Genomic DNA, 23,251 nt, shown 5'->3' on the forward strand with positions numbered 1-23,251 from the left:
GCACTAAGGGAGCATTTAGGATCTGGATTTTGCTGGATTGAAAATGCTTGAATGGACTGAAGCATTGATTCAGTGCTCATGTGTCAGCTCCGTGAGAGCATATTGACAGAGTAAACGATATGTGAGTCTCTGTGAGTGCTAGCTGGCAGGGCATCTCTTAAAATATAAACCTCAGCTTTAAGTCTTAATTTTAGTGCAAAAATTATCTATCTATCTATCTATCTATCTATCTATCTATCTATCTATCTATCTATCTATCTATCTATCTATCTATCTATCTTTTTAACCCTTTCATTGCTGTAATTAGTTACTCTCTGATTTTACTTCTGACTATTCAGGAAATTTCATAGTAAATATATTTATATAGTAAAATAATTTTGACTTCTGTAGATATTCTGCTTCCATGGTCTTGGTATGAGCCAGCCAAGGTTCAGGGTCCTGGCAAACCATTTTAAAAAGCTTACTGAACAGGCAAATCATCAGATGATTAATGCACGATGCAAAAATAAAAAGAGTGGCTCTTAAAATAAAATACAGCCCAAAAAAGGTCATAAAGCATTTTACTTTGTAACTGGTTACTGTGTCTGATTTCTGAGTGGATACAGATGAATTATGCAGCATATAATAAGGCACATAAACGAACAGGTAGTTTCAATATCATGTTGACCTCAATGCTATAAATATTTTACGTGTTGACGACAAAAATTGAGGTCGAGGTGCAATCGGTGTCACTCGGAAGAGACAACATTTATGGTTTAACTGTAGTGTTTACATGTAATTTTGTTACAGCGATATGGAAGAAACCATATGAATACATATGAATCAATTAGTAAACCTCGTTATCATGAGTCAAGTTGTTGAAGAGAAAAGGGTCACTATAAATTGGCACACATTTGATGACTTACCCGTTTCCTTTAGCCACATCCTCCTGTGGATATCGATGAACAGACGCAACTCCAGATTGCAATGAGCCTCAGCAAGGAGGAGGCCCAAAAGGTACTGCACTGCCAGTACTGACTGCTTCCTAACATCCCCTTTGCCCTATCAGCTTCATGCCTCACTGTGTCACTCACATGTGTGTGTCTTTGTGTTTGATGCTGCATGTGTGTTGGCTTTTCAGTGAATGTTAGAGGAGCATGCATGTCTCTGTGCTTCACTAACCAGTTGGTGTTGCATCTCTCTCTCAGGCTAATAGGAAGAGATGGCTTTGTCTGTCATTGGTTAAGGGCCTGACCTCTGTTTTTTGCTGTGGCAATGACCAGCTCTGTCCCTGGATACGCTCTCCATGCATGCATGACAGAGTCACCAAAGAGTTCTGTCATAAACTAATAGTCTTCTTAATATCTTTTTAAAGAAGCCTCCTCCCGCTGTCACCTTGGACATGGATGAAGATACTCAGCTCCAGATTGCGCTGAGCCTCAGTAAGGAGGAACATCAGCAGGTATGAGCTGTGTGTACATTTGTAAATAAAGCAAAGTAGAACGCTGGGAAGAATTCAGCTCGGAGAAAGAGTATGATCTCGGGAACACTGTATGCACAGTAGAAGTACATAGGTGGGAGCTGATACGGAGCTGTTTCTCTTCATTCGGTACTCGGGCCGTGCACGTCATTGAAGGAAACGTGATTGGAGAGATTTATTAGAGATTTAGTCTGTGGAGAAGAGGTACATTTCAACGTCACAAGGACTGCAACCAAACTCAAGAGGATCTTACACCACCTATGTCCCAGACTTGAACCTCACTAAAAATTATGGAGGATTTTTAAACTACAAGTCCACTGGAGAGACCCTTGTAACCTTGGATAAATGAAGATGATTAGGCAAGAAGAATGGACCACGATTAAATCACAACACTAAGATGTCTAGACGCTGTAACTGCCAGTGACCACTTCGGAACAGAGTATCGATGATTTTAATTTATTTTTTTTTTGTCGCACTATTTTTATAATTAGTAGCACACACAGTAATTTTCAAGTAGAAAGTCAAAAGGAATTTCCTGCATGAATTTGAAGTTTGAACTTATTTCCCTTCACTCAGAATGGCTAATAATTAACCTGTCATTGATTTCTTCCTCTTTGGGCTAATTGTGTGCATATTCCACTTAAACTTTTAGAAAACAGGGCAGTACAAACCGAAGCATGTTGTGTGTACAAAATTCTGAACAATGACTGTACTTCACATGTCTTTTGTGTCTGTTTTCTGCGGGTTGCCAGGAGGAGCGAAGTCGCCAGGGGGATGAATCGTTGCTCCAGAAAGCTCTTGAAGAGAGTAAACGAGAAATGGAAGCCAAAGCAGGAGGGGTATGACCTAACAACTGTTATATACCTTGATTACTGACCGTTCATTACTTCAATATGGATCTCCAACGGAACCATCCATGTACTCTTAAAGAGAAGAACATTGAATATCGGTCCTAATCTAAAACATACCTGGCACGGCAATTACTGAATGGCCCCCTTTTTCATACAAGCACAAGTGAACTGTGAGTGGTGAAGAAATAACCTATAAAAATATCTTTGGTCTAAAACTGCTACTTTCTCCTCCCCAGCAGTCTGCCATTTTGGATCTGATAGATATTTTTACTCCAGCCTCCGAAGCGCCACCCAGTGCCAAACCATGGGATCCGTCTGGAGCTGCGGGACCTCTGAGGGTTGACCCGTGGGATTCTCTAGGTAATGTTCTCCATGTACACTACATTCTCTAATACTTAAGAAGTTCATAATCCTGCTAACAGATCGGTCAATTTTATCTAAAATATTTCAGGTTTAACAAATTTAACCAGTGTTTTTATTCAACATTACTAAAGTGCACTATTTGGGCAAATGACTATCGTCGTGAGAAATGTTTTCAAAACTCTGATGTAAATGATGTGCCTTCGGTAATAATCACAGTAGTTTTTAAACCACATGGTGAATAAGCTGAAGTAGGTTGTTCTTCTGAGTCTACATTTTAGGAGCAGGGTGCCGCCATTGATCATAGCATATTTCAATGAACCATAAAACTGCTCTATTAGTATATCACAGGGCCGTATTTTCAAACAGATCCAAGCACCTCAAATCGAGGTCCTGGCAGCTCCTGGGCAGCACCTTCCAGCCTTCACTCTCAGCCCTGGGACAATCAGGCACGTGCTCCTGACCCATGGGAAGCTCCTCAGAGGGCCACCAGTCCTGTTCATACTTGGCTCTCAACTGCTGCCACTGGTATAAACATGTCGCTTTATTAATCAAAATATATATCATAGTTTGCATTTCTATACATAAAGTTAGGTCCATATATATTTAAACACAGGCACAATTCATTTTTTTTTTTTTTTAGGTATTTACCAAAACATATTTAAGCTATAGTTGTGTAGGTATAGTGGGCTGAAAGTGCAGTCTCTGAGGTTTAATTTGAGGGTATTTAAATCAGTGGAAGGGTTTAGGAATTACAGCTCTTGAGAGTAGTGCCCCAAGGGACCAAAGTAATTGGACAATTGAATCAAAAGCTGCTTCATGGACATGTCTAGGATGTTCCTTTATTATTTCTTCATCACTTAAGCAGGTAAAAGGTCTGGAGTTGGTTCTAAGTGTGGTATTTGCACTTGGAATCTGTTGCTGTGAACCCGCATCGAGCGTTCAAAGGAGCTCTCTATGCAAGTCAAACAGGCCATCATTAGGCTTCAAAAACAAAACAAATCCATCAGAGAGATAGCAGGAACATTAGAAGTGACCGGATCAACAGTTTGGTACGTTCTGAGGAAAAAAAGAATGCAACGGTGAGCTCAGCAACGTAAAAAAACCTGGCCGTCCACGGAAGACAACAGTAGTAGATGATCGCAGGATCCTCTCCATGGTAAAGCAAAACCCATTCACAACATCCAGCCAAGTGATGGACACTCTCCAGGAGGTAGGGGTGTCATTGTCAAAGTCTACAATCAGGAGAAGACCTCTCGAGAGCAAATACAGAGGGTTCACCACAAGGTGCAAACCATTCATAAGCTTCAAGTATAGAAAGGCCAGATTAGACTTTGCCAAGAAACATCTAGAAAAGCGTTCTTTGGACGGATGTAATTATGATCAACCTTTACCAGAATGACGGGAAGAGAAAAGTATGGAGAATGCTTGGAACAGCTCATGATCCAAAGCATACGACGTCGTCTGTAAAACATAGTGGAGGCAGTGTAAAAGCATGGGCATGCATGGCTTCCAGTGGCACTGGGTCACTGGTGTTTATTGATGATGTGACAGAAGACCGAAGCAGCCGGATGAATTCTGAAGTGTATAGGAATTAATATACTGTCTGCCCAGATTAAGCCAAAACACACTGCAAAAGCAGCCCAGGAGTTTTTAAGAAAAATAAACGGAATATTCTGCAATGGCCGAGTCAATCACCTGATCTCAACCCGACTGAACGTGCATTTCACTTGCTGATGGCAAAACTAAAGGCAGAAAGCCCCATGAACAAACATCAACTGAAGACAGCTGCAGTTAAGGACTGGCAAAGCATCAGAAAGGAGGAAAACCCAGTTTCTGGTGATGTCCATGGGCTCCAGACTTCAGGCAGTCATTGCCTGCGAAGGATTTTCAACAAAATATTAAAAATGAACATTTTATTTATAATTATATTCATTTGTCCAATTACATTCGAGCCCTTGAAAATGGGGGGGACTGTGCATCAAAATGGTTGCGGTTCCTGAACCTTTTACTTGATATTTTTGTTCAACCCCCTGAATTAAAGCTGAACGTCTGCTCTTCAAATTCTCTGCATCTTGGTTTTTGCATTATCATTTTATTCTGATGGCATACGTAGCCAATAGTATGAAAATTTCGCCTGTGTCCAAATATATATGGACCTAACTGTATGTATATAAACATTTCTATGCATATATGTGACTTTGTTTTATCAGCCAAAGGAATAGATCTTTTCTCTCCTCTAACAGCAGAAACAAAAGGGTCTGCTGTCCCAGTCAAAGGCGCATCATCACTTCCTGGAAGTCCAACAGGTATTCCAATATTAGCCCTTAGTAAACTAACATCCCTTTTGATCATTATCATCTTTTTGTATTGATTTTTATTGTAATTGTCATTTTATTTGTTTTTAGATGGAGATCTTTTCGATGATGCCATGGACGGTGGTCAGGTGCACATTAATGGCCGTAATGTGGAAAGTCCAGAGTTATTTGACCTGTCTCGTTTGGGAGAAAGTTTAGCAGAGCCAAATCCTCGGACCTGTGTCACTCCGGAAGCCTTTCTGGGCCCTGCAGCGGCCTCGCTCGTTAATCTCGACTCCCTGATCCCGCCAAGTAGCGCTCCTAAAAACTTAAACCCGTTTTTAACAGGTAAGACCAGGCAGAAGTTTCACCACACACGGAGATTGAAAATATGGAGGTTTCCATTCACTGGTTTCATGAACTCTAGCATGGACTACTTAACCTTTTATTGCTGAACCCCTTGCTCATTAGTTTTATTGCCTGTATTTAACACTGGTGCTTCACGTCAACCTCAACAGAGGGTTCGTTTCAAATAGCAAAGGTTCTACTGCAGAACTATGGAGAATATTCTTTTTTTCCCCTATATTGACCATAAAAACCATTAAAAATACTTTTATATAAATAAATATAAATACACTGTTAAACACAAGTCCCAGATGACTGATAATCATAAAAAAGACACTGTTATATTGGATATTTGGGATGATGACCGAACACAAGGAGACAAAAAGAGACTGGAACATCACTCGACACATCATGTATTCCACTATTTATGCTTTTATCTTGCTTTGTCATGGATAAACACCTTAAACATAATCTGAGATGGAAATCGCCACCTTATATAAGTTCTTTTTTCAGTTTTACTCAGTAATGTAAAGATGATGACATTATTGAGCAAAACTGTGAGATATCGGATGTGGATGTGGCATGATGGTGATGAAATGACACTTTTTTACTGTACAGTTGCATGGAAACCCTGATGTTGTTTCTTATTCTTACTTCCTTTAGGTGTGAGTGCTCCTTCTGTCACAAATCCATTCCAAAGCGAGCAGGCGCGTCTCACGCTCAATCAGATGCGTCCTAGTAGCTCCACGTCCGCCGCTCCCAACTCGCTGCAATACAGCGCTTCTCTGCCTCTGCCTGCGAGCAATCAGCCTTTGTCCTTACCCAGCTCTTTCACCCAGCCTTCGGAAGAACAGCTTAAAGCGCTTGGGAACCTGCCTCATTCACTGCATCCTCTCTCATCCAAATCCACACAAGGACAGCCAGATCAGAGCCAGAACCCTTTCCTCTGAAGCCAGCCGTGAACAGAGCTTCATGTGGCCTGAATGTAAGCTTGCTGGCCTGAGTAACAATGCTTATAACAGAGTTACAAAAAAACTGCAGACTTGGATCTAAACTGGAACGTAGTCCAAATTCTTGACAACACTGTTTTATACTAAACTTTAACTGTTTTCAGAGCTCTTTGCAATTGCTACTTATCCTCTTGTATCCATCTGAACTACAGAACCGATGTGTCTTTTTAACCATACGAGCAAATAGCCCACATTTCTTTCCTCCTTTTTTTTTTTTTTTTTTTTTTAAATATGGGATCATGATCTACTCTGTAATGACCAGTAACTTTTACAGCTGTTTCGCCAAACTCTCAAGACCTGCTTTAGTAATACTTCTTTAAGTATTACATACAGCCTGGTGGTCTTCCTTTTTCCTGCTGTATTATTCATTACATTTGACTGATATAGATGAGCGGAATAGCATGGAAGCTATCCAACGGCCCCATCCAGATAATGAAGCTCACTCATTCAAGGATGTCTAATCAGTGTGCCAGATATCTAACACCAGGCTGTTTTTCTTTTTAACCATCAGTGATATTGGCTGCTAAGTTAACACGCGTCATGAAGGGAACAAATTTACTGTGTGTGGCGTGATGACCTACTAACAGAATGTGTGAATATGAGACTGTTATGGAAATATAAAACATTTCTTATCAAATATAGGAATGGAAATTGCCATCAACTAATGTATGGTTATTTTTCTTCATGATTGTGCTCTCTGAGTTTTATCACTTACTTAAAGCATCAGTAGTTAAAACATGCTCTTTTCTTTTAAAAAAAAAAGGACCTGAATTAAGGTGTTTTCACACTTGGCGTGAATACTCGAATCTCTTCCCAGGATTCATTCTGGTCTCATAATGCTATCTGCACCTGTATTTGTTTAGTGCTTTAAATATCTGTATTTAGATTCAAACTTGAGTAATTTTATTAGCATTTCAATTTATTTCACAAAATATACACCAATAAGTAACCTTGTTTAAGCCACTGCAGCCATGACTAGGAGGTCACTAAGTATTCTATGAACACCATACCTTATACCGATGGTGTATAATACGGTAAGCTTCGTATCTGTGGCTACTGGAGGTGAAAAAAATGCATTCTGTCCTCAATCAAACTACTTTTTAGTGCGAAAAGGCCAAGTGAGAAAATTCCTTACAAACTTGTGCAAACTATTTAATATTGCATCAGTTAACTGTTTGCCGAGAGTAATATCCGAGCACATCACAGTCTCTACAGAGAGAATTAAATTAGTCTTCTCACAGCCACATTATTCATATCATCAACCACAAAAGTGTGAACTAATGCTCGAAATGTTGAGCTGATTAGATCATTTTCGCTGCATTAAGCTGCTCTAACTGGGCTGTGATCCAAACCCAGATGTTTGTGTCATTGTGTAAGGTTAGGTTCTGTGTGTCCGTATCTTGTATGTCCACATCAGTCAGGGTGATTCGAGTCCAGCCAGTTGATGATCTCCTGAAGGCCCTCTCCAGAGCGAGCACTGATCTCCAACACCGTGATGGATTGAGGAGCGGAGGCAATGATGTCACCCATCCTGAAGAGTGATTTCATTTCCTCTAGTGACATGGTGCATTGGAGGTCACTAAAAAGAGAATGAGAAACAAAACTTTTGCAACAAGCAAGCTGTAAAACTGCAACACTGGAGTGCTTCCCGCTGATACCACCGTGATTGCTCTTCCCGCATCTTTCTGAGTGTGACTTGGAAATCGAACAAAGTCTGTCATAGTACGAGTTAAGGTTTAAGTGAGTGATGTATACATGCAATAATGTTTGAATCAATAAGTAACTTCACTCATCAAACCGCTTTAAACTGAGGCCTAAGTGAACAAAAATGTCTAATTTGGTAAATACATTTGTTCTTGTTCTTGCTCAATTTCTCTAAGAGTTACTGTAAGAAGCAAGGAAATGAGTCCCTCAAGGATTTCATTGAGTTTTGTGATTGTTGCAGCTAAAATTACTTAATTTAGATTTTTTCAGAATTTGCAATAAAAATTTTAATGGGTGAGATTGCAGGCACGGGATACTTCTTTTAAATCGTTACCAATGACGACCGGTGTAATTACTTTCCCAGTTCCTAGAGGGACTGGAAAAGTATATAAGGAGTTAATGTTGGAGTCGGTGAGAATACTTGCTGTTAATTTTTTTTTTTACTTGAAAAGCACAATGCGTGTTGAAGAACGTTAGAGTCTGACCTCTTGTTGAACAGCACGAGCACGGAGGCAGAGCGGAGCGACTCGGCCGAGAGGACAAACAGCAGCTGGATGCAAGAGGAGGAAATCTGCGTGATGTTGGCGGAGTCTACCATGAACTAAAGACAAAAAGCACAGTGTCATTTTTTTTACAGCTGTGTTTTGGAATGTATGATAAAAAGGTATATTACTTTTTGAATGGGGGAAAGGAATTGGTCTAATCTTGCAGCATGTGAAAGTCATTTTTACAGTGTGGTATATTAATAAATTGTGTACTGATATCGCTGAACCACTTGCATCATTTTCACGATACACAACACTCACAATAACAGATGTGCAGTCCCTGAAGTAGCTTGGCCATATAGGGCCCATGCAACCTCCTAACTCTCTCACAGTCACTCTCCTCTTCCTCAGGGTTAGATCGGTCAGGTTGGTGCCTACCTGTGCAAAAAAAAACAAAAAAAAAAACAGCCAGCTCAGCTAAACAAAGCATCTGCTTTTATAATTACTAAGGTACAGTTAGATAGTAATGCTTATCTACTGATGATGGCAGAAAGTACAGTAGTCACCTCAGCTCACAGATTAGTGTACATGCATGTGAGAATGTAAAATTCACTGTGCCAAATTTCATTAATAATTAGGTATAGAAAAGAAAAAAAAACATGAATGTTTTGCATGTGTATAAAATCCTAACCCATTTTCAAAATGGTCTCTGTTGCTAAGTGTATAAATAGAATCAATGGCAAAATGTATGGTTCTTGATATATATTTCCTATGTAGTGAGTGTAGTATGGTGAAAGGCTATGGAATAAAAACACTGTCAATAATAATCGTACGTAATTCAAAGCATTTGTGTGTAAATTTTAATTTTGCGGAGTTGGATCCCAAAATTTACGGCCACGACAGTTTACAGATACGAGATTTTGTGTGTTTGTTCAAATACAACTCCAAAATGTACGACTATGACAGTTTACAGACACAACGCTTGTTTTCACAACACCTCTTTTTCACACATGAAAACGGTCTGCGAAACAACTGTCAAAAATACGTCATCACGTTCACAGACATTACTATCCGAGGGAAGATGAATCGATTCCACGAAGTGCGCATGCGCCACGCCCTCTTTTAAACCACTGGTGCCGAAATGGTGGATCAGCAGCCAAGCGCTCACTCATCGTCAGTGTTGTATAAAGTATTAGAAAGCAATACTTGAGTAAAAGTACAAGTATGATACTAGAAAAAGACTTTGGTAGAAGTGAAAGTCACCTTTTAGAATATTACTCAAGTAAAAGTCTTAAAGTATCTGATATTTACTGTACTTAAGTATTAAAAGTCATTTTCTGATATTTAATGAACTTAAGTGTTTGAAGTAAAAATAAAAAGTAAAATTTCAGTGATTTTCGGTAGGCATAAGATCAGGGGCGGTTCTAGGGTTTCATCTTTAGGGGTTTTAGCCCTCAGTGAGAATTTAAAACAAGAAGAGATTTATATTATATATTATATGACTACATAGTAAGCCAAAAGGCTGGCACTGTAGAATCCTTCAGTCCTAAGCTCAAGTTTTTATCTATATGTCGCTTCACATGTTTTCTGAAATGCCTTAGTTTCCTCACACCTCCTGAGTCATGCTGGTGGATGAGTGTGTGTGTGTGTGTTGCCCTGTGATTGTCCAGGGCATATTCCTGCTTTATGCCCCTTGTTCCGCAGATTGACTCTGAACCAATCCCCTTAGTTATATTAAAGATGTTCTGCAACTCCATTAAAGAACATTCTGGACAATTTTGTGCTTCCAACTTAACACATCATATAGTGATGTGACATGACATACAGCTAAGTGCAGTGACCCATACTCAGAATTCGTTCTCTGCATTTAACCCATCCAAAGTGCACACACAGTAGTGAACACTCACACACCCTGAGCAGTGAGCAGCCATTTATGCTGCGGCGCCCGGGGAGCATTTGTGGGTGTTCGGTGCCTTGCTCAAGGGCACCTCAGTCGTGGTATTGCCGTAGAACCCACAACCTTAGGGTTAGGAGTCAAACTCTCTAACCATTAGGCCACGACCTCCCCCCAATATATGGCTGTGAGGTTTCGTTGTGTACAAACTTTGAGCCATTTAGTATAGTATAGTTCTCCTTTCATTGCTTGAGAGACTGAGAGAGATCCATATGCAGTTATTCCAGTTGTATTGTGGTGGACCTGCTAAAATGGACCACATTAATCTTCTATCATAAACAAATACCTCACCGTGGGCATTGTAGCTGGTGGTTCTCCTAAATCATCAGCCTCGCCTTTCTGACACAGATATATTTTTAGCTAAGGAAAGAACGGCGCTTAAACTACTTAACTAACCAAATAACTATCTAATAATAATAATAATAATAATAATAATAATAATAATAATAATAATAAAAAGAAGAAGCTTAATGTTAGCATGAGATAAATGACATAGTCGCTAAACCAAAACCGTAGTCATTTATATCTATTGAAATACGCACCAATATCTATTTTTTAACATAATAACATAACCAGGTCTAAATAGTTAGTATTTAAATTATGTGTGGTTAAGTGGTTAGTCAGATAGTTAACTAAGAGAAGGATATTTTGCAGTCGTTTTAAGAGCAGAGTCTTTCCGACGCCGGTAGCACCCAGTAACAAGCACATCACTAGAATAATTCAATAGAAAAGACAAAAAGATGTACTATTTCTGAGGTAAAGCAATTAAAAATATCTAGCCAGCTAGCGCTTTATGCTAACAACGTTTCCCATGACAACGTCCCTTCCATTTTCAAAATAAAAGTAATGTAAGAGAAAGCAGTAGTGTGTACAGTAATTTATCCAAAAAATAAATACATAAATAAAAAATAATAAAAATACAAAAATATTTTTTTAGTATTATTCTATGAAAAAGTTTCTGAAAAAAAATCCTGAAAATCCTTTAAGCAAATCTTACAAAACCCTTTACATACAATACAGAGCAACAAAATTACATAAAATAAACAGTGACAATATGTGATGTATATATTTGGCATGGGATTCCGCTTCTTACTTCAGCTTTCATTAAGTAAAGCCTTTACTTAATGAAAGCTGAAGTTTGAAGCGGAATTTGAACCCTTTACTGTAAAGGGCAGGGCTCTCAAGTTTTGAAGACAGGCAAGATTGACACCTCCAACCCTCCACCCAAACACAACAAGGGGGGTGTTGTTGTGTTTGGTAAGGATCACTGAACACAATTTAACCAAATAAAAAAGTATTTATTCAGTTTCCATTTCTTAGTGTGTGTGTGTGTGTGTGTGTGTGTGTGTGTGTGTGTGTGTGTGTGTGTGTGTGTGTGTGTGTGTGTGTGAGTGTGTGTGTGTGTGTGTGTGTGTGTGTGTGAGAGAGAGAGAGAGAGAGAGAGAGAGAGAGAGAGAGAGATTATGACTGGTGTTGTTTAATGTAAGTGTTTGTTGCCTTTTTGGACTCCTTTATCATTACAATTACATTATGGCTCCCATTTAAATCAGTTCGGCTCAAGCCCTGCCATTTTAAGGTCACGATTGAGGAAAATGTCCTGTACAAAGACAAGCTGTTTTGGCATCAGCATTAGAATGTGGAAGCACTAAAACCAAGGATGCTATCATTGATAGCCTCCCAAACTGGTTCAATCCAGTCACCTTTGAAAAAAGGATCCAGGGGCCTAGACTACTTGCTCTGAGCAGGTGTTGTCAGTGAACAGTCTGTAAAACTGTTGGCTAAGTTACAGACAATCATGAAAAACTGATGCTGATTATCTGGGAAACTTTCTCTAACAACAGTAAAAATGTCTTTGTTTCTGTCAAACAGGTTGTAAATTGTGATGCTCGCAGCTCCAGTGGTTTTCTCTGTGGGTGAAAGAGGAGGATGCTGAACAATTCCAGGATATGCTTTTTTTTCATTGGTTGCGTTAAATCTTACCCAGATGCAATAGTGCTATTTTCTGATTGACTATTGTGTAGCCTCTTTTTTTGATTGGCTGATAAGTGTCAGGCTCGACTAAGAACTCCAGGGGAGATGCCTGATTCCTGCCCGGTTCCATAGAGAGAGCGGTGCGGACTGATACATTTTGGGCGCTGCGGCATATTAAATATATGAGATATATATATAAATATATGAGAGCGTGACAAAAGATCGAAATGAGTGACTGTCACGCTCAATGCGTGACACATGAGAGCCCTGTAAGGGGGAAAAATCACCCTCTTGATGCTCTTATGTAGCTCTGGATCTGTTGAATCAGTCTGGTACACCGTACACCAACTAAGAGGACATTTGAAATGTGTGTGTGTGTGTGTGTGTGTGTGTGTGTGTGTGTGTGTGTGTGTGTGTGTGTGTGTGTGTGTGTGTGTGTGTGTGTTACAAATTAAATTGTGTGTGTGTGTGTGTGTTACAAATTAAATTGATTGATAAAGCTTGTAGCTGTATAAAAAAAATCATCCTTGATTTTGTTCTTGCAATACCACACATTAACATGGAAAATTTGAAAAAAAAAAATTCTTATACAGCTACATAGAAGGTCAAATGCAATTCAGAATCTCCTTCAATAACATGTGTTTCCTTCCCTGTGAGCTTCACTCAATCATCCTGTAATGTCCATGCAAGACAATCCCCCCAGTCACACTGCAAAACTGAAGCAAGAACACTGAAAGAAACCAACTACAGTTACTGAACAGTGGAAGAGACTGGAAGAAGATTAGAGATCACACCAGAGCAGTGGGAGAAACAAGTGATGTCCTGGAGTGTTTATAAATTGTGTTCTAATAAAAAAGATATCTTCACATAATTTTAGATGTTTTAAAAGACAGAAATAAAAAAGATGAGCGACCAGCCTATCCTGCTATGAGAATGTGAAGATCAGGGCTTTATCTATCAAAGAGGACACAAAGACACATATTCATGTTCATTTACAGCAGAGTTTACAATTTACAAAATATGATATTCATAAAGATAAAATAAATATAAAAAGAAATCTGTTTGAAAACCTTTGACTCCTACAAGAGCTGTTTGTGGATATTGGGAAATGTAGTCCATGCTGGCCATGTTTGTATGCTGTGTTTTCTGGTGTTTCGTGCTGATTCTGGTGTTGAACTGACACATGGACCTTATTTCAAAACGACAGTTCTGTCTTTTATTATATACGATTGTTGTGGGACTGCTGGCCAGGCAAGTGTTCATTTAAACATTTTGATGTTATGTTCCTACTATTAAAAACTCACACAAAGCATGACATGCTTTAAAAAGATCATAATTAATTAAATACTGTGAGAAACATCAAACTGGGCTTTACAATGCAGATCCTTCTGAAACACACGTTTCTCCATAAGTGAACTTGACTATTGGATAAATTCTTGCATGGTCTACATGGTGGCATAATAACTGCAGGTCCTCTCATGTATATTATTATATTATTATTCGTTATGATAATAATAATAATAATAATAATAATAATAATAAAAAAAAATAAATAAATAATAATAATAATAATGGTCTACATGGAGACATAATAACTGCAGTTCCTCTCATGTATATTAATATATTATTGTTAGTTTTAATACTACTACTACTACTACTACTACTACTACTACTACTACTAATAATAATAATAATAACTTAAGGTACCCAATTTCAACTGAATTTAAGGTCATTCTTTTCCTGTAGCTCTTCTGTTAGTCGTACAGACCAATGTGACTGCTTCTGTAACCTGTGGTCCTGGATTTATACAAGATAACCACGGTTGTGAAGGTAAGGACAAACCTGCAACATATATTAGATAATACATCATAATAGGATATGTGTTTCCTTAACAGTTTTTATCCCCTTTAAGACTGACCTGATGACATGTTTAGTTGCTTTCTGAGCTTTCATTATAGTAATTGATTTAACACTGTGAAATCAGAAGAATCTAATTTATTTATCCTGTTTGTTGTTGTTTTTTAACCTGTTTGAAACGTTTCTGTTCTGCAGATTAGTTTTTGTTTTGCAAATTAGAATTAATACTGACTAAATGAGTGTTTACATAATTCTGAAATTTCTTACGATTTTTTTGTCTTTTTTTTCATCCTGTAATGAATGTGTTTATTTTTCATATGTGATTTCCGTCCTATAACACAGATGACAATGAATGTGAAGAAGAAGAAGAAAGATGTGGTAACAATGCAGTTTGTTACAACACATTGGGTAGCTACTACTGTCAGTGTGAACTGGGCTACAAGGCGAAATTATTTAACTGCACTGCAGTTGAAGGTGGACCATGCAAAGGTCAGTGTGTCTGTAATATTCACATGTGTTTGTTCGGGTATTAACAGTGCACTCAGGATAAACCTGAACCTCTGCACTTGTTTTCTCTTAGACATCAACGAGTGTGAGGAGAATAAATCTATCTGAGGTCGTAATGCTGTTTGTTCTAACAATGCCGGTTCCTATGACTGTTCATGTGATACTGGTTTTGAGGCCAGCAACGGACAGGAGCACTTTAACGCAAGCCAAGATGTTACATGTGATGGTGAGGTGTGAATTATCTTAGAAGTTACACAGAAACAACTTCTTAGTTTTAATGATTGTGAGTAATGTGACAGGTTTTTACACATTTCTGTGAACTACACAACACATTTAACAGCTTTTTCTGTACTTTTACTTTTAGTATATTACATTATATCGGCCTCTGAGAAGATAGACCATTATCACAATACTTTCCCCAGAAGCAAAACATTGTGATATAACAGGAACTGGTTGTGTTGCTCTGTGACATGATACATATCTTTAGCAGAAACGGGTAATTTATTATAAATTAAACTATTATTAATTATCAAGGGATGAACTGCTATACGAAAATAATAAACACTGGGGTAGTTGCAGTAAATCTACTTCATCCCATCACCGTATTGTTGATTATTTTCCTATAAATGAGCTACTGGGCAAAATAATTTTACTGCACCTCAAGGTGTACAGTGTAGCATTCAGTGTGTCTGTATGTATTTTTAATGTTTTTGTTCAGATATTAAGTGCACTCAGGATAAACCTGAACCTCTGCACTTGTTCTTTTCTCTTAGACATCAACGAGTGTGCTCCTAATGCTGTTTGCTTTAACATCCTCGGTTCCTATCACTGTACATGTGATACTAGTTTTGTGGCCAGCAACAGACAGGAGCACTTCAACGCAAGACAGAGCGTTACATGTGACCGTGAGGTGTGAATTATCTTATTATTATTATTATTATTATTATTATTATTATTTCTGAGCAAAGGCTATGCAATTTTGATATTGTTTAGAAATAAATGAAATTATTTGCAGCTGAACCTGAATCTCTTCTATATGTCTCTTGCAGAAACTAAAAGAAGTTCTGAATACATAACTCTGTGTGTTCCTGACGCTGATAAGTCTAGTGCCAGAGAGCAGCAGCGGTTTAACCCGACTCTTCTCACATTTCTACTAGTCAGTCACTGTATCACTGTGAAAATCTACCAATGACATATTTTCTCAGGTTAAAATCTTTAAATCTAAATCTTACAGCAAATCTTACAGTTTAATTAGTCAGAGCCACTCACTTGTTTAAAGAAGAAGAAGAAAAAGAAACATGTTTATTTAAAGCAGCATGTAAAACTTAAAACGTCATTTGCTTCTAGGCTTGTCATTATAGTTTGGATATGAAGGTGCAGTGATGGAAATTCTCTGACACCAGGGCTTTTGTTTATACTTCTTGTACTCAAATAAAATCTATCTTCTGTGACTACGTCTTCATCGTACTTTATTATCAACAATGTTATCCACTTATCACACAACATATAGAGTTATGTACATTTCGACACCCTTATCCAGAGTAACTTACAATTTTATTTCAATTTATACAACTGAACATTAAGGGCCTTTTTTAGGGGCCCAGCAGTGGCAACCCTGTGGACCTGCGATTCAAACCCAGGTTTGAATTGCAGATAATTTGCTATAATTTTTGCACTTAATATGTTGATATTGTGAGCATGAGACAGGAAAATCTTGCCTCTATACATGTCTAATGCTTGCTGCAGTTCCCATGTCTGCCATGTGTGCTAATAACTCCATGGAAGCTATGTGGTAAGTTACAACTACAAAGATACAGCCTGTGACAATATAAAGCTGCTCTACTATCAGACAACTACTCCACATTTTCTGACCAATCACAATCCAAAGTTCAACAGCTCTTAAAAAGAAGACATAATATATGCAGTACTGTATTTAACCACAAGATGTCGACAAAAGCAGATAACAGCTGTGAGAGTCACTGAGAGGTGACATAAACAGCATTCTCACATAGATGTTCTTATTTTCTAGGTGGAAGAGAGCAGTGTGCAGGGTAAAAGCAATAGCATCGTCTGTGGAACAGTTGCTGCGGTATGCAAACTGCCTCACTTGATCCGCTACAGTTTACAGACTCTGGGACTAAACAGATCTCTGTGCAACTGGATTCTGCACTTCCTGACAGGCAGAAGCCATGTGGTAAGAATGGGCAGCAATATTTCATCCCCGCTGATCCTCAACACCGGTGCTCCTCAGGGCTGTGTCCTCAGCCCACTCCTGTATTCCCTGTATACACATGACTGTACAGCCATACACAGCTCCAACGTTATCGTCAAATTCACTGATGATACAACGGTGATAGGCCTGATCACCGACAACGATGAGACGGCGCCAGGATGGTGCCAGGAGAACCACCTCTCACTAAACATTGACAAGACCAAGGAGCTGGTGGTTGATTTCAGGAGACAGAGCAGAGAACACAGACCCATCACCATCGACAAGACACCTGTGGAGCGGGTGAGCAGCTTCAAGTTTCTGGGTGTTAACATCAGTGAGGATCTCACCTGGTCCACACACACTGACGCAGTGCTGAAGCAGGCACACCAACGCCTCTTCTTCCTGAGACGGCTGAGGAAGTTTGGAATGAGCCCCAGTATCCTCAGAACATTCTACACCTGCACTATAGAGAGCATCCTGACGGGCTGCATCACTGCCTGGTTTGGAAACAGCACAACTGGCAACCGTAAAGCCCTGAACTGGGTCATGCGAACTGCCAGCCACATTGTTGGAGGTGAGCTTCCCTCCCTCAAGGACATCTACACCAGGCGGTGTATAAGGAAAGCTCGGAGGATCACTATTGACTTCAGCTACCCATCCCACAGACTGCTCTCTCTGCTCCCCTCAGAAAGACGTCTCCGCAGCATCCGATCCCGCACTAGTTGACTGAGGCATAGCTTTTTCAATCAGGCCATCAGACTAATCAACAGCCATAATTAACACAGCATACAGCATACTCCACAATATTGTATGCTACACACTGCACTCAAACTTCAACAGTTCAACACTGGACTACACACACATTAGCCATGACATTAAGTACATTAAGTACATTAATAGTAGGTTATAGGGTCAGAATTGTTGTGCTTTAAAACAAAATAAGTAATTATTGCATGTTTACTGTGTAAAGGTCTATGACAAGGGTTAATGATTCAAAAAGTGTATGGTGGGATAAATTTACAACCCAACATAATAGTGTCCAAGCACTGTAATATCAGCTTGGTTGTTACCTTAAATTGAACCAAGTACAGCTTAAATAAACAAACAAGCTAATTCATTCATTTATTTTTGGTGCATGACTTGTTTCTCAGTAACACAAAAAGTTGTTGGGTAATTTTCTGTTTATAGCTGTGAATGCACCAAAAGATTAAATGTTACTATAAAGGCATAAAAAGTACATATAGTGCTTTAATAAATAAAACTCGGAAAATTAGAAAAAAAAATATCAGAGGAATAAAACATTATGATTATGAAATTCTTTATTTTTAAATTGCATGTTATTACTGATTATTTCCCTATAACTTTATGCCTCAGAGACTAAACACAGCCAATACTATCTAATAGTCTCTTATATATCTGTGATGACTGACAGCATCACAGCAAACCTTGTAGAGATTGACTTGCCTCCAGAGGGGCAGAACTCTCAGGGCTTTCACTGTATATCTAAAGCTCTGTGCTTCTACAACAGAAGTAGGGCTGGAGGAGAAGTAAGATAGATCGACACCATGAACTTCCTGTATCTCCTGGTTTTGGGTGAGTCACATCTATATCTATGTGCTTCTGTCTTATCAGGTTTTTTCTGAGGGGATCAATTAAAAGGTGTTGAGCTGTTTGTAGGTGACACTGTTATCTGTTAGAAACTTTTCAACTCTCATAGTTTTGATGAGATTTTGTGAGGTGCGAAAGACTGGTGTGTGCGTGCGTGCGTGCGTGTGAGTGTGTGTGTGTGTGTGTGTGTGTGTGTGTGTGTGTTATTTTAGTTCACTGTACTGTGCCAGGCTATTGTGTTAAAAATGGACAGTAAAACTTCTTAAATCTTGGCTTCTCTTTATTTGACTTGGTACCAACTACCAAAATCGCTGAGATCAGACTTTCCCCCATTCTGCTGCTTGACCTGCACATTAACTGAAGCTTGTGACCTTTTTATAGATTTGCATGGATGTGATACGATCGACTTCTTAAGTATTTGCAAGGGGGGAAGGAAGTATTTTTTCTAAAGTGTTTTTAAAAACAACACACACACACACACACACACACACACACACACACACACACACACACACGCGCGCGCACACACACACACACACACACACACACACACACACACACACACACACACACACACACACACACACACACACACACACACACACACACACACACACACACACACACACACACACACACACACACACACACACAGGAAATCAAAACTGTGTGGTTCAGAACTGCAAGGGTATGAAGGAAAGTTATTCAGGGTGTGTTGTGTCTTGTATACAAATCCCCTAAATGGTCTTTAATTAAACTTTCATTTATAAACTTTACTCATAGCAATAAGAGAGCATCATCTAACAGCAGCAAAAACACAGCGACATCTAGTGATTATTCCAACAAATTTGAACATTGGACCAAAATAAATTAAACTTAGATGTTTTCTGCAGCAAGAGTTGTGTTTCTTATACAGCTACATAGAAGGTTGAATGCAATTCAGAATCTCCTTCAATAACATGTGTTTCCTTCCCTGTGAGCTTCAATCAATCATCCTGTAATGTCCATGCAAGACAATCCCCCCAGTCACACTGCAAAACTGAAGCAAGAACACTGAAAGAAACCAACTACAGTTACTGAACAGTGGAAGAGGCTGGAAGAAGATTAGAGATCACACCAGAGCAGTGGGAGAAACAAGTGATGTCCTGGAGTGTTTATAAATTGTGTTCTAATAAAAAAAGATATCTTCACATAATTTTAGATATTTTAAAAGACAGAAATAAAAAAGATGAGCGACCAGCCTATCCTGCTATGAGAATGTGAAGATCAGGGCTTTATCTATCAAAGAGGACACAAAGACACATATTCATGTTCATTTACAGCAGAGTTTACAATTTACAAAATGTGATATTCATAAAGATAAAATAAATATAAAAAGAAATCTGTTTGAAAACCTTTGACTCCTACAAGAGCTGAGTTTGTGGATATTGGGAAATGTAGTCCATGCTGGCCATGTTTGTATGCTGTGGTGTTTTCTGGTGTTTCGTGCTGATTCTGGTGTTGAACTGACACATGGACCTTATTTCAAAACGACAGTTCTGTCTTTTATTATATAGGATTGTTGTGGGACTGCTGGCCAGGCAAGTGTTCATTTAAACATTTTGATGTTATGTTCCTACTATTAAAAACTCACACAAAGCATGACATGCTTTAAAAAGATCATAATTAATTAAATACTGTGAGAAACATCAAACTGGACTTTACAATGCAGATCCTTCTGAAACACACGTTTCTCCATAAGTGAACTTGACTACTGGATAAATTCTTACATGGTCTACATGGTGGCATAATAACTGCAGGTCCTCTCATGTATATTATTATATTATTATTCGTTATGATAATAATAATAATAATAATAATAATAATAATAATAATAATAATAATAATAATAATAATAATAATAATAACTTAAGGTACCCAATTTCAACTGAATTTAAGGTCATTCTTTTCCTGCAGCTCTTCTGTTAGTCGTACAGACCAGTGTGACTGCTTCTGTAAACTGTGGTCTTGGATTTATACAAGATAAAGACGGTTGTGAAGGTAAGGACAAACCTGCAACATATATTAGATAATATATCATAATAGGGGGGGGCACGGTGGCTTAGTGGGTAGCACGTTTGCCTCACACCTCCAGGGTCGGGGTTCGATTCCCGCCTCCGCCTTGTGTATGCGGAGTTTGCATGTTCTCCCCGTGCCTCGGGGGTTTCATCCGGGTACTTCGGTTTCCTCCCCCGGTCCAAAGACATGCTTGGTAGGTTGATTGGCATCTCTGGAAAAATTGTCCGTAGTGTGTGATTGCGTGAGTGAATGAGAGTGTGTGTGTGCCCTGCGATGGGTTGGCACTCCGTCCAGGGTGTATCCTGCCTTGATGCCCGATGACGCCTGAGATAGGCACAGGCTCCCCGTGACCCGAGGTAGTTCGGATAAAGCGGTAGAAAATGAATGAATGAATATCATAATAGGATATGTGCATTATTTTCCTTAACAGTTTTTATCCCCATTAAGACTAACCTGATGACATGTTTAGTTGCTTTCTGAGCTTTCATTATATTAATTGATTTAACACTGTGAAATCAGAAGAATCTAATTTATTTATCCTGTTTGTTGTTGTTTTTTAACCTGTTTGAAACGTTTCTGTTCTGCAGATTAGTTTTTGTTTTGCAAATTAGAAATAGTACTGAATAAATGAGTGTTTACATGATTCTGAAATTTCTTTTGATTTTTTTTGTCTTTTTTTTCATCCTGTAATGAATGTGTTTATTTTTCATATGTGATTTCCGTCCTATAACACAGATGACAATGAATGTGAAGAAAAAGAAGAAAGATGTGGTAACAATTCAGTTTGTTACAACACAGAGGGTAGCTACTACTGTCAGTGTGAACCGGGCTACAAGGCGAAATTATTTAACTTCACTATAGATAAAGGTGGACCATGCCAAGGTCAGTGTGTCTGTAATATTCACATGTGTTTGTTCAGGTATTAACAGTGCACTCAGGATAAACCTGAACCTCTGCACTTGTTTTTTTCTCTTAGACATCAACGAGTGTGAGGAGAATAAATCTATCTGTGGTCCTAATGCTGTTTGTTCTAACAATGCCGGTTCCTATCACTGTTCATGTGATACTGGTTTTGTGGCCAGCAACGGACAGGAGCACTTTAACACAAGACAGAGTGTTACATGCAAAGGTGAGGTGTGAATTATCTTAGCATAATAATAATAATAATAATAATAATAATAATAATAATAATAATAATAATAATAATAATAATAATAATAATAATAATTATTATTATTATTATTATTATTATTATTATTGTTGTAATAAATAATAAATATTATTATTTCTGAGCAAATGTTATGCAATTTTTATATTGTTTAGAAATAAATGAATTTTTTTGCAGCTGAACCTGAATCTCTTTTATATTTCTCTTGCAGAAACTAAAAGAAGTTCTGAATACATAACTCTGTGTGTTCCTGACGCTGATAAGTCCAGTGCCAGAGAGCAGCAGCGGTTTAACCCGACTCTTCTCACATTTCTACTAGTCAGTCACTGGATACTGAAGACCTACTAGTGACATATTTTCTCAGGTTAAATTTTTTTAAGCAAATCTTACAGATTAATTCGTCAGAGCCACTTAGAAGACTTGTTTAAAGAAGAACAAAAAGAAACATGTTTACTTAAAGCAGCATGTAAAACCTTAAACCTCATGATAGCTGGGATATGAAGGTGGAATGATGGAAATTCTCTGACACACAGGGCTTTTGTTTATACTTCTTGAACTCGAATAAAATTTATCTTCTGTGACTACGTCTTCATGGTACTTTATTATCAACAATGTTATCCACTTATCACAAAACATATATAGTTATGTACATCTTTTGCCACCCTTATCAAGAGTAACTTACAATTTTTACAACTGAGGGTTAAGGGCCTTGCTGAGGGTCTCAGCAAAGGCAGACCAGTGGACCTGGGATTCAAACCCACAACCTTCTGATCAGTAATCCAACACCTTAACCACTAGGCTACCACATTCCTACATGGACACATCATAGACAGGTTTATTTAATTTGATTCAGATAATTTGCTATAATTTTTGAACCTAATATTTTCATAGTCTGGCATGAGGCAGGAAAAATGTTGCCTCTATACAGGTCTAGTTCTTGCTGTAGTTCCCATTTCTGGCCACTTGGTGTGCTAATAACTCTATGGAAGCTATGTGGGAAGCTACAACGTACAGAGACACATTACAAAGCACAGACACCATAGACTCCTTACATAAAATGTTAAACAAATATATTCTTACAGAAAACTTCACCAGCTTACAATTCAACAATTTATTTACTCCTTATATACACCACAGAAACAGTGTATTAAATCAAACGTATTAATATCAGCCTGTGACAATATAAAGCTGCTCTACTATCAGAAAACTACTCGACATTTTCTGACCAATCACAATCCAAAATTGAACAGCGCTTAAAAAGAAGAGATAATATGAGCAGTACCGGATTTGACCACAAGATGTCGACAAAAGCAGATTAAAAAAACCTGCAACCCAAAAAAAACTGCTGGCAAAATCCTGAAAATCATTTAAGCAAATCTTACAAAAACACTTTACGTACAATACA

The 23,251-nt window shown here is 38.3% G+C and overlaps 3 protein-coding genes across 16 annotated transcripts in view; 2 read left to right on the forward strand and 1 right to left on the reverse strand.

Moving 5' to 3' along the window:
- Positions 1–8,797, forward strand: part of epn3a (epsin 3a) — a 24,431-nt gene extending 15,634 nt beyond the window's left edge. For 5 of the 13 annotated variants that reach the window (XM_047807779.1, XM_047807778.1, XM_027162228.2 and 2 more), the window contains 8 exons: positions 919–996; positions 1,355–1,441; positions 2,212–2,298; positions 2,547–2,670; positions 3,040–3,198; positions 4,917–4,979; positions 5,079–5,315; positions 5,976–8,797. In XM_047807779.1, the coding sequence (XP_047663735.1) occupies positions 919–996; positions 1,355–1,441; positions 2,212–2,298; positions 2,547–2,670; positions 3,040–3,198; positions 4,917–4,979; positions 5,079–5,315; positions 5,976–6,262 (1,122 nt within the window). In that variant the 3' untranslated portion in view covers positions 6,263–8,797. The remainder of the gene's footprint in view (positions 1–918; positions 997–1,354; positions 1,442–2,211; positions 2,299–2,546; positions 2,671–3,039; positions 3,199–4,916; positions 4,980–5,078; positions 5,316–5,975) is intronic. The other 8 variants (XM_047807785.1, XM_047807783.1, XM_047807784.1 and 5 more) reach the window with 8 other exon arrangements.
- Positions 6,578–11,306, reverse strand: arl16 (ADP-ribosylation factor-like 16). 2 transcript variants are annotated; one of them, XM_027162238.2, is made up of 5 exons: positions 11,113–11,306; positions 10,757–10,815; positions 8,833–8,949; positions 8,512–8,627; positions 6,578–7,901 (listed from the first exon to the last, which is right to left on the reverse strand). In XM_027162238.2, the coding sequence occupies exons 1-5, from the start codon at positions 11,171–11,173 to the stop codon at positions 7,736–7,738; spliced, it is 519 nt and encodes a 172-aa protein (XP_027018039.2). In that variant the 5' UTR covers positions 11,174–11,306; the 3' UTR covers positions 6,578–7,735. The 2 variants fall into 2 exon arrangements, with proteins under 2 accessions (XP_027018039.2, XP_027018040.2); XM_027162239.2 differs by having other exon boundaries at positions 8,833–8,945; positions 11,113–11,270.
- A 7,154-nt stretch (positions 11,307–18,460) lies between these two features.
- LOC125140121 (adhesion G protein-coupled receptor E1) lies at positions 18,461–22,427 on the forward strand. The gene is made up of 5 exons (XM_047807712.1): positions 18,461–18,605; positions 20,577–20,660; positions 21,414–21,560; positions 21,655–21,807; positions 22,058–22,427. The coding sequence occupies exons 1-5, from the start codon at positions 18,578–18,580 to the stop codon at positions 22,192–22,194; spliced, it is 549 nt and encodes a 182-aa protein (XP_047663668.1). The 5' UTR covers positions 18,461–18,577; the 3' UTR covers positions 22,195–22,427.
- Positions 22,428–23,251: the final 824 nt, after the last annotated feature.

This window comes from Tachysurus fulvidraco, chromosome 24 (genome assembly GCF_022655615.1).
Source record: "Tachysurus fulvidraco isolate hzauxx_2018 chromosome 24, HZAU_PFXX_2.0, whole genome shotgun sequence".
Classification (NCBI taxonomy): domain Eukaryota; kingdom Metazoa; phylum Chordata; class Actinopteri; order Siluriformes; family Bagridae; genus Tachysurus; species Tachysurus fulvidraco.